The sequence below is a fragment of the Theropithecus gelada genome, chromosome 14, assembly GCF_003255815.1.
Source record: "Theropithecus gelada isolate Dixy chromosome 14, Tgel_1.0, whole genome shotgun sequence".
Taxonomy (NCBI): domain Eukaryota; kingdom Metazoa; phylum Chordata; class Mammalia; order Primates; family Cercopithecidae; genus Theropithecus; species Theropithecus gelada.
This window is the reverse complement of record NC_037682.1, coordinates 51,320,534-51,339,094: the sequence shown is the minus strand read 5'-3', so window position 1 is coordinate 51,339,094 and position 18,561 is coordinate 51,320,534. Positions and strand designations below refer to the sequence as shown.

Genomic DNA, 18,561 nt, shown 5'->3' with positions numbered 1-18,561 from the left:
TTTTTTTTTTTTTTTTTTTTTTTTTTTTTTTTTTTTTTGAGACAGGACCTCCTTCTGTCACCCAGGCTGGAATGAGTGGCAACCATAGCTCCCTTCAACCTTGAATTCCTGGACTCAAGTGATCCTCCCACCTCAGCCTCTGGAGTATCTGTGACTACAGGCATGCGCCACCATGCCCAGCTAGTTTTTAAAAAAAATTTGTAGAGATGAGGCCTCACTATGTTGAACAAGTTGACCTCAAACTCCTGTGCTCAAGTGATCCTCTCACCTAGGCCTCCCAAAGTGCTAGGATTACAGGCTTGAGCACCATGCCCAGCCATATCTAGAAATTTTTTATTGCATGATGAACATTGTAAATACTATGTTGTTGAGTGTCTGGATTTTTTATCTTCCTTTAAAGAGTATGACAGATGGTTAATTTACTGATGGATCTGCCTGATTCCTTTCCCACACCTGTTTTCTAAGCTTTGTTGGGGTAAGTCTAGAGTAGCCTTTACTCTAGGGCTAATGTAGTTTTGCCACTAAATTATAGCCTTTCCAGGGTTTCAGTTGAATGTACAGAGTGTTCATCAAGGTCTCTCTAACATGGATGGGTAGACATTTTATATCTCTGGCATTGTGTGACCTCTAGAATCTCTATTCAGCTCTTAGCTCCCCAGGGACTGTTCTCTGCCAGGCCTTGTAAAGTGTCACCCTGCACATGTGAAGCTTAGTGTTTGGTCAAAGATTTAAGGGGACTTCTGTGCATATTCTGAAGCTCCATCTCTGTGCAGCTTCCTCCTCTCTGGCATTCTAGCCCATAAATCCTATCTACTTCAATTGCCCCAAATTCTTACCTCTACCTCCTCAGCTCAGACAGTTTACCATGCTCAGTTCTACTCCACCTTCCTGCACTGTAAACAAGAAAGTGTCTGTGGCAAAAAGCCTAGGCAAACGTGGGCTCACCTCTTGTGTTTCCCTACTGTCAGTGATCATAGTCCTTTGCGGTCTGTTTTCCAACATTTGAAAACTGGTGTTTAATATATTTTGCCCATTTATAGTTATTTATGTCCAGAGGGCTAGTGCAATGCCATTTACTTCATCAGAGTCAGAAGCAGAAGTCAAATGAGCACATACAGATCTGGGAGTAGTCTATAGACAGGACTATCTTATTCTCTTCTCTACTTCACATTGCCTTTAAGATAAAAAGTTTCTATTAAGACAGTCATATCCCATCATGATCTGCCTGGCTGACTGATCTCAACATTGATCATCCAATCTTTATACACACACACACACATACACACACACTACCATGACCTACTCGTAGTCTTACACATATCTCTGGCTTTTTCTTATGCCTCTGCTTTTGCATCTATTATTTTGTCTGCAAAAATAACCTTACTTGCCTTCCTAACTGCTACTTATCCTTCGGAATTTAGCTCACCTACCATCTCCTCCAGGACATCTCCTCTGGAACCATCTGGGTTAAGTGTCCCTTATATGTGCTCTGATATTCTGTGTTTGCCTTTATCAAAGTGGTATCACCCATGCTTTATCATAATTGCCTGTTATGACCTATCTTCCATGCCCTTCACACCCCACCCTCCAGACAGAACATCTCTAGGACAGGGATCAAGTCTGAGTCATCTCAGAGTCTCTATGACCTGGCACAGGTTTTAAAACTTTTTGTATGAAGGGCCAGATAGTAAATATTTTAGGGATTGTAGGCCAGTCATCTTCAGCTGTAACTACTCAACTCTGCCATTGTAGCATGAAAGTGGCCATAAACAATAGATAGATAATACATAAAATATAAGACTTTATTGAAATGAAAATAGGCAACTGTAGCTTACTGATCCTTGGACTAGCACATAGTATAATCCCAGTAAATGTTCATTGAATGAATTAATAAAATATTATTATTGGAGGCCTCAGAGGAAATAGAAAATAATGTAATCAGTTTTATAAGTGCAAGAGTTTTCCTGGGAATGGAAAAGTGGCACTTTCCATGAGGCCCTAGGGAAGGAAAAAAAAACAATGGAGTGAAGAAGGTAGGATAATAGAAAACTGAGCGATTTCTGACCTAAATGACAGACTTCCCCATGCATTGCTTTTGGCAGGAGGCCATTCTGGGATGGGATCCTGAAAACCAGGATGGTTTGGTCAGAGTAAGTTCTTGAGGCAGCCAAGAACAGAGAATGCCAAAGGACAAGTACAGGCTGTGTCCTGGGCAGCACCCAGGTGCAAACCCACAGAAGGCATGTTCTGCAGCCAAATTCAAAGTGTCAGAAACCAGGCAGGTTCTGGAACTGTGCCTAGCCTGAATATAACAAGGGCAAGAGGGATGTGAGATCCAAAACAACTTTTATGAATAGAACTGGCAGGTTCACAATACTTTTCTGTTGGTCACTGGCCACATTGTGCATGGATGAGTCTGTAGATGGGTTAACCTTGGTCTTCTCAGAAGAGTTAAGTGACCAGGTCATCTACTAAGAAATAGAAGGAGGAGGGGAGCCTAGAACTTAGAGGCTGGAGGAGCTCTGTCATGTATAACAACTATAGCAAATTCCATAAGGGCCCAAACAAGGGCGCAAAACAAAGATTTGCTGAAAGCAATATGGGTGAGGCTGAGGTTAGATAATAGAAGGTTGCGGCAATCTAATCACTAAGGTTGTAGAACATTCTGTGGAGAACCATTATGAATGGGTATCAAGGAAATGAATAGGTGGCTTGCTGCAGAATTGGGATTGGCAGGGGAATGCAGCCACTGGCCAGGAAATCCAGATAGTCACTGAACACCTGTTGTATTAGGGTTCTCCTAAGAAATAAAATCAACAGGGTATGTTGGGGGGCAGGGCGGTGGTGAAGAGATTTATAAGGATGTGGCTTTCCTGAGTACAGAGGCCGAGAAGTCCCAAGACATGCAGTTAGCAAGCTGGAGTCCTAGGGGAACCAACCGTGTAGTTCCAGTCTGAGTGTGAAGGCCTGGGAACCAGGGTTGTTGATGATTCAGTTCCAGTCCTAAGGCCAGTAGGCTGAAGACCCAGGAAGAGCCACTATTTTAGTTTAAGTCCAAAGGCAGGGGAAAAAAAGCAAGGTTCCAGCTTAAAGGCAATTAGGCAGAAGGCATTTCCTCTTCCTCCAGGGAGAGTCAGTCTTTACGTTCTATTCAGGTCTTCAACTGACTAGATAGGGCCCACCCACAATAGGGAGGGCAGTCTGTTTTATCTATCTATCAATTCAAATATTCATCCAGAACACCCTCATAGACATAACCAGTTTGATCAAATGTCCGCCCTCCCCATAGTCCAGTCAGGTTGACATATAAAATTAACCATCACACTGCCATGTGCAGAACACCTCAGAGAATCTATCTACCATGCACCCTGTCTCCTTCAACACTAGACAAAATGTCAAACAGAGTTATTTGATTAGCACTTGGTGTTTCAAGCATCATTGTGAACACTGGTAATTTAGTACCAATGATGACAGCAGAAAGGATGTTAGGAAGAAGGTTGCTACACATATACTCAAAATTATCTCCCTGGAGTAGCTTTTTAGACAAATGCACTTGGTTGGCCATCAGTATCTTAAACTTACATGTCTAATTATTTCTTCCTCCCAGCTTCCCCCCACCTCTGGACCTCATCTAAGCTATTGGGAATAAATATCCAAACCCAGATAGGCCACTTGAACTCTGCTGGAACCAGTGAGGGACATGCAAAATCAAAAAGCCATGTCCTTACCTGAAAGTCAAAAAGGATAGTGATAGTCTGCTTCTCTGCTACTTCTCCCTAGGTCTGAGTCCCCAGTGTTTCACCAAAGACTCCAGAGACTCTGAGTTTTCCTTTAAGGCCACAAGATTTAACCTCATCTCCTTCTTCGCAGCCCTCCTGATACCTGAGTCTTTTCTCTCTCCTCCTCTATTTACTAGAGGATGCGGGGCCCAAGCATAAACTTTCCTGTGTCGCAGCTAACAGAGATCTGCTTAACCACCTCATTCTGCAGACCCCAGATCATGGAGTCCCATTTAGATGATTCTTTGACTCCGTTTTTCAGATTCAGATACTTGCATGTGACATTCCTGTCATCTCCACACCCCCAATCACCCAATTAGATTCTCTCTGGTTACCATACCTTACAGAAATATGTCTGTGTTTTCCCTGCTCTACTTAGATTTAATTTTACTAGCTAATATTTATTGACCCCATTTTATGTGCCAACCACTAGTCACTATTTCATGAACTTCAGCCTCAGAACAATACTAGGAGGCTGATTTTATTACTGTCCCTATTTTACAAATGAAGAAACTGAGACTGAGAGTGACTAACTGATGTGTTTAATGTAGAAAGTTTCAGAACCAAGACTAGAATATACATAGATCTGACCTCCAAAAAAAACCAAACCAGTTTTAACTACTTTACCAAAATGCCTCCCAAGGACTGTTCAGTCTTCTGTCTTATTGTCTCACACTCCTGGCCCCTTGTCCCCATTCCCCCTACCACTGCCCTAAGTCAGACCCTGCATGATTCATGAAGGGAATGTCAAAGGGCCTCCTATTTGGTCTCCTCACCTTCAGACCCTCTCCCTTCCTGTCCCTGGGTATGTCCTACCAAAGGTATGGTACCATGCAGCAAAGAAGAGCTGGTCTTTGGCTCTTTGACTCAACTTTGAATCGCAGTGTCATCACTTGCCTGCCTCTGCATTCTTGGGTTAACTGAATGAGAATAGCATCTGTATTAAGAATTTTCTTTTTGAGTGTTTAATGAGATAACATAAGTCAAGACCTTCCCATTGTGCCTGACACATAGTAAAGGCTCATGTATTAGTCTGTTTTTACACTGACATAAAGAACTACCTGAGACTCTAATTTAAAAAGAGGTGTAATTGACTCACAGTTCCGCATGGCTGGGGAGGCCGCAGGAAACTTACAATTATGGCACAAGGTGAAAGACAAACAAGCACCTTCTTCACAAGGTAGCAGGAGAGAGCAAGAGTGAAGGGGAACTGCCACACACTTTTAAACTATCATATCTAATAAGAACTCACTGTCATGAGAGCAGCATAAGGGATATCACCCCCATGATCCAATCACCTGTCACCAGGTCCCTCCCTCGACATGTGGGAATTACAACTTGAGATGATATTTGAGGGGAGACAGAGCCAAACCATATCATTCTGCCCCTGGACCCTCCCAAATCTCATGTCTTTCTCACATTTCAAAATACACTCCCAAATCTCATGTCTTTCTCACATTTCAAAACACAATCATGCCTTCCCAACAGTCCCGCAAAGTCTTAACTCATTCCAGCACTAACTCAAAAGTCCAAGTCCAAAGTCTCATCTGAGACAAGGGAAGTCCCTTCTGCCTATGAGCCTGTAAAACCAAAAGCAAATTAGTTACTTCCAAGATAAAATGAGGATACAGGCATTGGGTAGATGCTCCCATTCCAAATGGGAGAAATTGGCCAAAACAAAGGGATCACAGGCCCCAGTCTAATCCAAAACCCAAGGCAGTTATTAAATCTTAAAGCTCCAAAATAATCTCCTTTGACTCTGTGTCTCATATCCAGGCCACATCAATGTAAGAAGTGGGCTCCCAAGGCCTTGGGCAGCTCCACCCCTGTGGCTCTCCAGGGTACAGCCCCCAAGGCTGCTTTCACAAACTGGTGTTGACTGCCCATAGCTTTTCCAGGTGCACAGTGCAAGCTGTCAGTGGATCTACCATTCCGGGGTCTGAAGGATGATGACCCTCTTCTCACAGCTCCACTAGGCAGTGTCCCAGTGGGGACTCTCTGTGGTGAGTCTTCAGCCCCACATTTTCCCTCTGCATGGCCCTAGTAGAGGTTCTCCATAAGGGCTCTGCCCCGCAGCAGGCTTCTGCCTGGACATCCAGGCATTTCCATACATCCTCTGAAATCTAGGCAGAGGTTCCCAAACCTCAATTCTTGCCATCTGTTTACCCACAGATCCCCAACACCACATAGAAGCAGCCAAGGCTTGGGGCTTACACCCTCTAAAGCAATGGCCCAAACTGCACCTTGGTCTCTTTTAGCCACGGCTGGAGCTTGAGCAGCTGGGACAAAAGGCCCCATGTCCTGCATCTGCACAGACCAGCAGGGCCCTGGGCCTGGCCCAGAAAACCATTTTTCCTCCTTGGTCTCCCAGCCTGTGATAGCAGGGGCTGCTGTGAAGATCTCTGAAATGCCCTTGGAGACATTTTCCCCACTGTCATGACTATTAACATTTTGATTTTTACTTATGCAGATTTCTGCTTGAAATTCTCCCCAGAAAATGTTTTTTTTTTTTTCACTACCACATAGGTTGCAAATTTTCCAAACTTTTATGCTCTGCTTCCCGTTTAAACATAAGTTCCAATTTCAGACCATCTCTCTGTGAATGCATATGACTATATGCTTTTAGAATCAACCAGGTCAAATCTTAAATGCTTTGCTACTTAGAAATTTCTGCTACTAGATATCCTAAATCCTCTCTTTCAAGTTGAAAGTTCCACAGATCTCTAGAGCAGAAGAAAAATGCTGCCAGTCCCTTTGCCAAAGTGTAGCAAGTGTAACGTTTACTTCCAGTTCCCAATAAGTTTCTTATTTTTATCTGAGACCACTTCAACATCGACTTCATCGTCCATATCACTATCAGCATTTTGGTGAAATTCACTCAACAAGTCTCTAGGAAGTTTCAAACTTTCCCACATCTTCCTGTCTTCTTGTGAGCCCTCCAAACTGTTCTGACCTCTGCCTGTTACCCGCTTCCAAAGTTGCTTCCACATTTTCAGGTATCTTTATAGCAGTGCCCCACTTTGGGTACCAATTTTCTGTATTAGTCCATTTTCACACTGCTATAAAGAACTACCTGAGACTTGGTAATTTACAAATAAAAGAAGTTTAATTGACTAACAGTTCAGCATGGCTGGGGAGGCCTCAGGAAACTTATAATCATGGCAGAAGGTGAAGGAGAAGCAGGCATCTTCTCCACAAGGCAGCAGGAAACAGCAAGAATGAAGGGGGTACTGCCACACACTTTCAAACCATCAGATCTCATGAGAACTCACTCACTATCATGAGAACAGCATAAGGGAAACTGCTTTCATGATCCAGTCTCCTCCCACCAGGTCTCTCCCTCGACACATGGGAATTATAACTTGAGATGAAATTCAGGTAGGGACGCAGAGCCAATCCATATGAGTTTAATACATGCTAACTATTGTTATGTCATTCTTCACAGGATAAATCTTCGATCATGTTTCCCCCTTTCCCAATGCCATTTACCACCATGGGTACTCAGCACCCACCACAACCTAGCCCTGAAATTCTTTTTCATCTAATTTCTTTGTTTCTACAGTCCATCCAATCATCTCTTCTGTGTCCTGACCTCACAGTGGGATGTAGGGAGATGAACATGTGTTCTGGAGTCAGGTAGACCTGGGCTTGAACCTCAGTTTTACCCCTTCCTTGCTCTGTGAGTTTGGGCTGATTCCTTAAGCCCTCTGGGCCTCAGTTTCTTCATATGTAACAAGAGGATAAGGTTATAGTGAGGATTACACATAGGAGAGCATCGTCCTAACACCTACTAGGTGTTTGTGCCTAGCATCTATATTGTTCATTAAATCCCTGCTCCAACTAGCCTGCCAGTCCTGTGCCCAGCACACTATCCTCTTTTCTACCTATTTCTTTACATCTCTAGGCGCCCTTCTTCCAACTGGAAAGTTTCCTTGCTCGCCCACCTTCTTTTGGATTGGTGCTTCATATCTGTAATAATACCAAGAGCTTTGTTTTGTACAATTCTTTACAGCTTTCACAATTCTTTCCAAAACTGTCTCAATTAATTTGTACAACTCTGGGCGATACTCCAGTTTGGTAACTATTATTTCTATTTTTTAAAGGGAAACCGAGGCTCTGAGAGATTGAATGACTGATTTATGGTTATAAATGGGGCCTGGAGGCTGGTCACCATGCCTTTCTTCCCTGCACCATTTTGCACCTGAGTGACTGCTGCTCACCTGACATCAATACCCTTTGTAATGTTGCAAATTGGTTTTCCACAGGTGCCTGTCTTGTCACCCCAGGGCAGGGACATAGTCTTATTCCTTTCCCCTGGCCAAGTGCCTTTCAAATATCTGTTATTTGGTTGATGTCATTAAACGTGTTAAAATTTGAATTAGTATGTTATGTTGCAAGACCATTGCAGGAAACTAACAGCTGTGTTGGCTATGAGGTTGAAGTGGTGTAATTAAATTTTATTTAAGAATGAAAATCATAAAGATAGGTCCCACGCTTGAGGTGCCTGCTTCTCTGCACTCATGCCTTTGGACTTCGATTCCTTGGATCTGGGAAATTTGGAGTTAGCTGCTCCATCCTCTGTGCTCTGCATTCTTGTGCTATAAATAACCCTGACCACAGTGTATTGTAATTAATCCGCTTATCCATCTGTTTCCCCCACCCCCAGACTGTGAGTCCCTTCAGGGCAACACCATATCCAGTCCTCCTCAGTGTCCAGGGCCCGCCACTGTGCTTGGCACATAATGGAAGTTATATGAATAAGCCAGAAAGATCCATCTGGGTCCCTCCCCTAATCCCCTAGGATTGTACATGTTCCCATTATCTTACTTATAGTACATATTTCTTATCTCTTATACTGAATTAAAGGCAGGTTTCATGTTTTACTCAGTTTTGTAGCCTCCCTAACAACCATGAAAGGAAGAAACTATAATTATTGACTGTCTATTGTGTGCCAGTAGTGATTTTAATATATTGTCTCACTTTTAAATAATTTAATTTAATTCTCATAATAGGTTGATAAGGTCGACATTATCATCCCTGAATTACAAATGAGGGAACTGAGACTCAGGGAAATAAAGTAATTGAATTTAACCAAGTTTACAAAGCCAGTAAGTGTCTATGCTAGCGTTTCAATCCCTGTCTGCTGGCTCTAAGACCAATGCCTTTCTTTTTTGTTGTTGCTCTTTGTTTTTTAACAGCACATAGGATACTGCCTTAGCTTAGCAGGTGTCAACTCTGCTGAACTTATCAACTCTGCTGAACTAAGGCTTGAATTTAATCACAGTGAATCAAATCTGTGCAAGCTTGTTCCCAACTATGTCAAGTGCACATACTGCTGCCCTCCCATTTGATTGTCTGGATGAAATGCTTCTGGAAACATATACTGAGCACTAACAACACACTAGGCACAGCACTAGGTATTGGGCTGAAGGCAGGCTCCTTCAAGAAACGTTCAGCCTAGTGAAATAACAGACTGTAACAGTGATAATAAATGTGATTTGTGCTATGGCAAGACAGAAGACAAAAGCTTAGGTTGGCCTGCGGTGGTCTTGAGGAACTTCTGAGTATTTTATAAAGGAGGAATGGGAGTTGGCTAAGCCAAACAAGAAGAGAGTACAGAGCAAAGAGCATATGGTAATTCTGCACTAAGGTACAGAATTTCAGGCAGGACAGGCCTGAAACAAGTAGTATTTTGGTGGAGAAGGACAGGGAGAGCAAGAGATTCTGAAGCTGGTCACTCTGTCCACATGAACCTAAGGCCATTACTGGCTACCAGCCATTGCCCCTACACAAGCGTACTTTGGCTTAGACGACAGCTAGGACTCTCTTCACCCAAGAAATGAGTTAGAGAAACAGCTGGCAGCATCTCTATCTGTCTACTCTAGGGATATGAAAGATGAGGGATAAACATGGGGTCTGCATTTTCCTGATGTGTAGGAAATAATGAACAAGCAATTGGGCAAACCCACATGGTCCTCTGCCTGGGGTGGGCCATGGCTGCCCTCAGCAGGCCAGGAAGGTGCAGCCTGGCTTTACACCTATGTTCTTGATGTGCCCCTGGAGCAAAGGGCCATAGGGAAGCGATGTGAGCTGTAAACAGAACCAGGCCATGTTCAGAACCACTTTCCTAGGTGCTGGGCTGAAGAGTTCTGCCACTCTGGGCCACCAGGTGGGAAACTGAAAATGTCAGTTGGGTTCACCCAGTTCAAGTTTTCCTCTTTGCTATGCCTGAAAATGTTATTTAACTCGAGACTTTGTTTAAGCAACCAAAGAATGGCTGAGAATTGAGCCAACCCTGTGATGAACTAACTATATGTAACTTAGTAAATAATAAATTTTTATGCATCTATATTCATCACATGCAAAAACAAATCCAGTAGGGTGCTGATACTATCAGTTCCTTCTTCCTCCCTTCCTTGGGGACTTAAATAAAATCCTCAAGTCAAGTTCTGTCTTGGTCCAGCCCAGATGTTACTCTGTTTTCCCATGCTATTGTGTTGTGCATTAATTCCCTCCCACATCCTGCTGCAGCTGCCATCCCATGTGATCTTCACCAAATCACTGTGGAATGGTCACTTCCACATATTCAAACTGTCTATCCCATCCTTTAAATTTAGTTAATTGCCCCTTGTACTGAAATGTACATGAAACTAAGCTGAAATCAACCATGTTTACTTCTAAGGCTGGTCCGCACACATTTCTTCTATCTTTTGCTCCTTGCTTACCTATCCAGCTCTCCACTCCAACTGTGCTCCCTCCAATGCATTCTTCACACTGCTGTCTGGATGATTTATCTAAAATTCAAATGCAATTATATCACTCCTCTGCCAGAACCCTTCAGTGGTTTTCAGATCCTTTCAAATGACATCCAAACTCCTGAAGCATTTAGAGCAAGGCCATTCATGAGCCAGCTTCTTCCTACCTCCCTGGCATCATCCCCTAACGTTCCCCTTGACAGTTTGTGACACAGCAATGCTGAATTAGTTATGACTCTCCAAACACACAATGTTATTTAATGTTTCTGAGTCTGGGTATGGCTATACCACCCTGAATACACCCAATCTTGTCTGATCTTGGAAGCTAAGCAGGGTCAGGCCCGGTTAGCACTTGGATGGGAGTCTGCCAGAACAGTCCTTTCTACTCTCTTTTGCCTTACAAATATGATCAGCTTTTAACATTCTCTCAACTATCCCCTTCTCTGAGACCTTCCTAGACAGAACGCATCTCTGGGCTGCCTCTCTCTTGTTCAACATCTGCTATTACCTGTCTATACATTCCCAAGACCTATTTGCTTATAGGAACTCTCTCTTATCACTGAATAGCACAGGGCCTAAGACAGAACAGGTGCTTAGTCAGTGCTCTTTGAATCATTGTCCAATTACACATCCTCACCATCATTTAAGGGACTCATGTTTCAGCCACAGCCACACTGATAACTGCATCCTGATTGACTTTCCCAGGTCGGGCCAATCACTGGTCTGCAATCATTGGAGGATCCCACTCCAAGAATTATGTACTGTGGGAATATGGAGGATATGCCAGCGAAGGTGTCAAACAAGTTGCAGAATTGGGCTCACCCGTGAAAATGGAGGAAGAAATTCGACAACAGGTAAGACAAAATATCACAGAATGACCAAATAACAGAAATGCAATCAAAGCACTCCTTAGATATTGTTCCCAGAGGCTTGAAATTTGCAGTACAGTGTGCTAGAAGAAAATCTATTTGCTGAGTTTGGGGTTTTATGTTAAGTAGAGGACAGACAGAGGCACAAATATCCATTTTGTTGTCTCAGATTGTCCCTGACTGCATTCATGTTTTCTTCAGCCTGTGCTAAATGCTGCTGCTGTGGCCACATTGTTGAGATGCCTTGTCTCTAGTCTCCTGAGAGTCAAAGCCATGAATTAAGGTTTTCTTACTGTGATCTTTGAGAGGGTCAGAGGAGTAATAGTCAAGCTGTCCAGCCAAATCCCCAAAATAAGCGTTTGTGTGTTGGCACGTGCTTTTTGCAACTATGTCTTGAGGTACTTGATAAATTAGTCGTTAGTTCATCATAATCATTATGGACTAAGGCGTCTTCTTTGTCCTGTGTTGTGTGGGCCCAGGAGCAGTCCCATTATCTAGGCCCTCACTGATGCCTCTGCGAGATAAGGGAGAAAAAGCCCATAATTCTTGTCAATTCATTTGGCTGACAATGCCATCGTCCTTCATCAAAAGCCTGATCAGGTTGACACCAGAGAGGAGGCTAATGAGAAAACCTTGGAAGAAGAGCCGCGTGGCTCAGTGGTGGTTTACTGCAAGACGTGGCAGGGCAGCTTTAGCCATCACTACCCACAAAAGCCCGTCCAGCCTGAGAGAGCACATGGGAGCATGTCCCACTGCCCACCAAGTGCTCTGGAGGAAGTAAGGAAAGAGGAAAGCATGCTTGGGATGTGATCATTTTACAACACAGGTCACTAAGAGGCTGTTGCCCTCCCTGTGCTCCTGTCTCACATCTCCTGAGACGATGCAGGAGGCTAAGGAAACACCAGGGACCCCATCTCCCAGTATGCATGTGCCCAGAGGCCTGAGCCGCACAGCAGGGCAAGCACAGCTGAGGCCTGCAGTGCTCCCTACCATCTGGACTCCAAGCTGCCCACAAACCCTAAATCGGATGCAACAAAGGTCACTCTGACTCCTGCTATAAATCCCCTGAGGAATCAGAAAAATGCCCTAGAATGAGCTTATGTTTCTTATTAATTTGATTTGAAGTCTTTCCTCCTTTCTTGGAAAACAAGATGTTTGACCAGATGTTTTAGGAGTGCATGCTGTTCATCCAAGATGAGCTGTCTGACCATGCTCTGTTTCTCTGACTGGCTCCGCGCCGCACAATCGGCATCACTCCTTCAGACTATGGCAGAGTTATGCAGGGCACCATATTGGCACTAGTCTGTCTGGCCTATCATGGGGGAACCCTTGTTTGGGATCCTGGGGGTCCACATTCCCAGTTCTCAAGTATGGAATTATGCCTCCCTGATTTGTCAAGCTCCATAGTGTGGAATCTTGAAAACCTTTTGTTACAAATAGTAGTTGAAATATTAAAGTTTGCCAGTTAATTACATCAGGGTCAGGGGCATCTTCACGATAACATCAGTCTCACTTGTTGGCTTACTTGAGAGGTTTCTGGAAAAAGAAGCCTGCAGGAATCATATGTAACTGGAACTATATTGTGCTGGTGAACATTATGTGACATGTGTCACGGCAATAAAAAGATTGAAAACTCATGGGTGGGACCCCCCACCACCACCACTGCCAGTCTCAGAATGTCCCTCTTAGGAAAAGGTTCTTTGGTATGTTCCTAATCAGCATGCCTGTGATTGGCTTGTATTACCACACAGGCAACATCTGTCTGCCTATCCCAGCTGGCTAGTGTTTCAGACATACAGTCGTAATAACGAGTTTAATTATGGGTACCGCACATGGGAATGAGCATATCTCAGAGCCCATCACCACCTTTCAGGCCCCCTGGGTGCTGGATATCTACTTTTAGCTCCCCTCACATCTAGGCTGAGAGGATGCTATTATTATCCCAGTTTTACAGATAAGGAAACCAAGGCAAGTTCAACAGCAGAGAATACCAGGACTTAAACCCAACTCTGTCTGGCTCCAAAGCCCAGACAGTACTAGATGTATAATCTGCTCTGTGTAAACCTGGGGCCACTTGTTCAAAACTTGTTGAGAATCTCAAGATGGTAATACCGTGAATTTCATAGCACGGGGTCCTGTGAGATTGCACAGGTTACCTGCCCATGAAGCCAGGCCTACTTGTATACTTTCCCTGTCCCACACAGCTGCCCCACAGAGAAATTCCTCTTGCCAGCCTCTCAATCTGGCCTCTGCTCTCAGTGCCTCGGGTTCCCCAGCTCCTGGGAAAGTCAGTAGGATAGGGTGATTTCAGGATTCCAAATAATTCATCTTTCTAAATATTGTTCCCCGCAAGCACACAATTAATTATATTTTTTTTGTAAGTCGGGTAAGAAACAACAGTAAAAGAAGCAAGAATATGAATCCTCCTAGAATATGAAAGTGTCCTTTGAATAACCAGAAACTTGCTTGAAAACATCAACAAACTAACACAGTGCTCTCAGCCTTTAATACTTTTTATCCTACCAATCACTCTGTCAAAGAACCTGAGTCCAGCCATGATGAAAATAAAAAACCCTCTTTTCTCAAGAAAGACATTTATATGCTTACCAGCATTCTCTTATTATAAACTTACTGCTCACTGCAAGTTTCAAGGGCATGAAGAATCACAATAGCTATTGTTGGAGGTAAATTTTATGCTAATGACTTTCAAGCACAAATGAACAAAAATACTAATCCCATTAATAGTGGAAAGTTATAATAATACTGTTGAGTATAAATTTTAATGTTACTATAACTGCAAAACACCAAGAAAATTAATGAAAAATTACAGCAAAATTATTGGCAGTAGTGGCACTAGTAGCTGGGGCTGGGGAAGGCCACAATGCTCACTCCTTCGTGGGAGGACAAAAGCAAGTGGGTCCTGGTGGCCAGGACACCTGGGGACTGGAAATTAGAAATACTGAACTATGGCTAGTCTGGCAGGTCACAAATGGGTAATCCAAGGCAGGCGGGGGCTTTAGGAAATGGTAGATCACACTTGTAGGTTGGTGTGGGAGTGGAAAGTGTGCTTATGAATACTCGTTATGAAAACACTTCATCCCACTAAGACCATTTCTACTTCAGTAAGCCCATATTTCTGGCATGTTTACTAAGTGTCTGCTTCTCTGCTGGATGCTGGCCCAAAGATGATGCCCCTTTCACTCAGTTATTCAGGCTAGAATCCCTGATCTCTCCACACCAAAACTCATGCCTTCTCTTTTAAATTCATCCAGTTCAATCTGCCCTCATCACTACCTCCCTCCACTTATCTCTTGCCTAAATTGCTGCACTAGCCTCCTGATGTCCCTGCCTCTGATTCTGCTCCTATTACCCATGCTGCCCGAGGGCCATCTTTATAAAAAATAAATCAGATCATGCCACTCCCCCACTTAAAATGTTTAATGGCTTCTCCTTTACCCTAAGATAAAGTCCGAATTCCTTATCATAGCCTGAATACCCTCTATGTCCTGGCCTTGTCTTACCTCTCCAATTTTATTTCTTGCTCCAACTCTAAATTTTGGGCATACAGAACCTCTTTCAGTCTGCACAAGAGGGCCATGCCCGTCTTGTCTCTGGACCTTCTCTCAGCCAGGACATCTTCCAGCAGCCTTGTAATTGGTGAACTCCTATTCATCCCTCAGGACTTAGCTTAGATGTTGCTTCTTCCAGGAGGCTTTCCCTGATTCTGTACTAAATTGATCTTCCCAAGTGCTCTCCCAGCACTTTGTACTTCTCCTATTGTTAGCATCATCACACTTACATATTTGTTTGATGTCTTTCCCTCACTAAACAACAAGGTTTAAAGCTGCCCTTCCCACTATTGTATCCCCTGAGCTTGGCATAGTATTGGATGCTTCCTAAATGTTTCTTGAATATATAGTTTGTTCATTCAATAACTTTATAAATACTCATTGAACTTTTTAGTTTATTCATTTGGTAATTTTACTAAACACCTACTATATGGTAGGCATTGCAGATGCAGCAGTAATCAAGAAAACTTTCCTTCATGAGCCTACATCCTAACGGTGGAGAAAAGGAAAACAAGTAAAATAGATATATTTAAGTGAAAAGAAACCAACAAGGGTGGTGGTGACATAAAGAGGATTAGGAGTAGGGAGGGACCTGTTTTAGATAAACTCGTCAGGGAAAGTCTCCCTAACAAGTGACCATGAAGCAGAAACCCAAAAGACGAGTGTAGGGGAAAATCATTTTAGATGCTAGCAACAGCACATGCAAAGGGCCTATGGGAGAACATACCTTATTGTGCATAGAACTAAAAAAAGACTAGTGTGGCACAAGGATAGTGAGGGGATTGTGGCACAAAAGGAGGCTGGAAAGTTGAATGCAGGACCACTTTGTCTCTACTCAGACGAAATTCACAGACAAAGTGGGAGAGGCACATACATGATTATTTCCATATGAGGAACTTTTTTCCTTAGAGGAATCTGTGCATCCGTTGGGGAAATGTGGGCACAAATGTGGGCACGGCCTTGTTGGGTTTCCTCTCTGCTGGAGTCTCCTTTTCCAGTCCACATTTGCTTCTTTCCACTATTCTAATCCTTCATTAGGGCTACTTTTATCTCTTCAATAATTTTAAATATGTCTAATTGTCTCTTTCAGATTATTCTATTTTCTCATAATCTTAGAGAGTACTTTTCCTTTTCATTGAACTTGCTCTCTCGGTGTCATTAGTTTGTTCTTTGGTTTTAAATTGTTTGATCATCTTCAGTGGTATTTGTTTTGTTGTTTTGAGATGGAGTTTCGCTCTTGTCACCCAGGCTGGAGTGCAGTGGTGCGATCTCAGCTCACTGCAACCTTCGCCTCCTGGGTTCAAGCAATTCTCCTGCCTCAGCCTCCTGAGTAGCTGGGATTACAGGCACCCACCATCATGCCCAGCTAATTTTTGTATTTTTAGTAGAGACGGGGTTTTATGTTGGTCAGGCTGGTCTCGAACTCCTGACCTCAGGTGATCCACCCACCTTGGCCTTCCAAAGTGCTGGGATTACAGGCATGAGCCACCATACTGAGCCTCAGTAGTTTTTTTTTTTCTTTTTCTTTTTTTCCTGTTGGAGGAAAAAAGGTTCAAGTGATGGTGTCTTTACAGTGACTTTATATTTTCTTCTCCTGGTCCCACCCAAGTTTTTGTGTCATTTCTCAGATTGGAATTGCCCACTGCACAGCTAGTATACACCTGGACCCTGCATTTACGCGTGAGAGAGATTGGGAGTTCCATTTCTTGGAGGTGCCTCGGGCAGAAGCAAGCTTCCTTGCCATGTTCCCAAATGCTTGATGGAGGGTTTTCTCATGCCCTATTCACAAACACGGCAGCCCTTTAAAACATCCGCTGTACGCAGGCGTGCCCTCCCATGCCCCACTTCTCACTGGCTCAAGATTTCCCCTTCTTTCCACGTATGGGCTGCTAAATCCCCGCCTCCAGCTCCTGGGGCCCGTATCCCAGTCCAGGGCCCCAACAGCTCACCACGCACTAGCTCCTGCTTACTGTTTTGAGTTAGACTTTCTTCCCCATTTCTGGCATCTGGGCAGTTTTTCTAAACTCATTTACATATTTCTGTAATGTGTTTTGTTATATTTGTCCAGCATTTCTATCTGTTTGTAGAAGGAAAGAGAACTTTTTGTGTCAGTTCAGTTTTCCACATTTTCAGGGATCCAACTAATATCTGTAACACCTAACCAATACCTGAATTGACAAGCAAGCCATGAATGGTTCTTGCATAAAACTCTGAGCTTTGAAGAGCCACCCATTTATTAAAAATCCATTAGAAAAATCACTCCAGCTTTTATATTCCTCTGGATTCAAGGCTTTCCTGACCATAAAAGGTCAGATAATGGTGGCCCCTAACACAGGCATTGATTATTTCACCTTCAGGAGACTTTGCTTTGGAGGATGACTTGAACCAGCCCACAGGGTTATCACACCACCTGTGGCATGGGAAGCAATACACAAGCAGATGTTATTTTTCTTTAAAGTTGAAACAGTTTATATGGCTCCAGGGACTGGAAGAAAAGGTTTCAGAATTTTCTTTTCTCATCTCCTTTAAATCATTGGAGATGACATATGTCTACTAAACTATTGTTGTGTTCTGATTTTTGATTTTCTAGATTTTTAATCACTTTTCTTTCATTAAAACCATGGCCTGACTTCAAGTGTTTTCTATGAATCATGACATGCTGCCTCATCCGGTTTAGAAAAACCACACACACCCCCCACCAGCTTTTATTTATAATAATAAAGGTCCAGTGATCTTCCATGCTTATGAGAAGCAGTGATGTATAATGTCTAAAAGCATTGCCTCTGAATCAAGATTTCCTGCGTTCAAATCCTCGCTCCATCCCCTGCTTACTGTGTGACTTTGGGCAAGTTACTTAACCCCTCTGTGTCTCAGTTCCCTCTTCTATGGGATGAAAATGGCAATTGTGCCAACTCCATAGGGTCATTTTGAGGGCTAAGTGAGCTAATAAGTGTAAAGTGCTTGGAGCAGAGCCTGCCCTAAGAAAGAGATTACTGGATGTTACCTATCATTACCATGTTTTCATTCTTCAGCCTCTGTTTCCTTATCAGTAAAATGAGGGATTTGTCCTAAGACCTAAGAGCCCCTGCAGGGCTAGAAAATTTAATGTTGCAAGTTCATGTCATTTCTCAGCATGAAAAGGTCCAGAGAATGAGGCCACAACTCCTTTACCATCTACTTCAACTCCTTCAGCATCCCCAGGCTCTGCTGCAGCCTGCCCTCCTATCCCCACTTGACAATGTCATCTCCTAATTTGCCCTAACATTTTTTCCCAAAGTTGACCATAAGCAATTAAGGGTAAGAATTGAGCCTTCAAATGTAGAAAGAGCTACAGTAAAACTCCATACCCATTACCAACTCACTGCTTCGCGCGTGCTCCCTCCCTTCCTTGGAACAGCCTCATCAGGATGCTCGCCGGAGCTAGTTCAATGCCACCTCCAGAACAGCCCTAGAGGCAGCCATGGAGCGCATCTTCCTGAATGTAGCAGGACACAAGCCAAGGGGCAGAAATGTGGCCCCCAACCCAAGGAGAGAGGTGGTTTAGTGAAGTCTCGTTTGATTGTAACAGGAACCCATTGAAACTAACTCA

At 43.4% G+C, this 18,561-nt stretch overlaps 1 protein-coding gene across 2 annotated transcripts in view; it reads left to right on the top strand.

Annotated features, from left to right (window-relative positions):
* SPON1 (spondin 1) overlaps window positions 1-18,561 on the top strand; it is a 307,051-nt gene that overhangs the window by 173,345 nt on the left and 115,145 nt on the right. For both annotated transcript variants that reach the window (XM_025357568.1, XM_025357569.1), the window contains exon 6: window positions 11,240-11,388. In XM_025357568.1, the coding sequence (XP_025213353.1) occupies window positions 11,240-11,388 (149 nt within the window). The remainder of the gene's footprint in view (window positions 1-11,239; window positions 11,389-18,561) is intronic.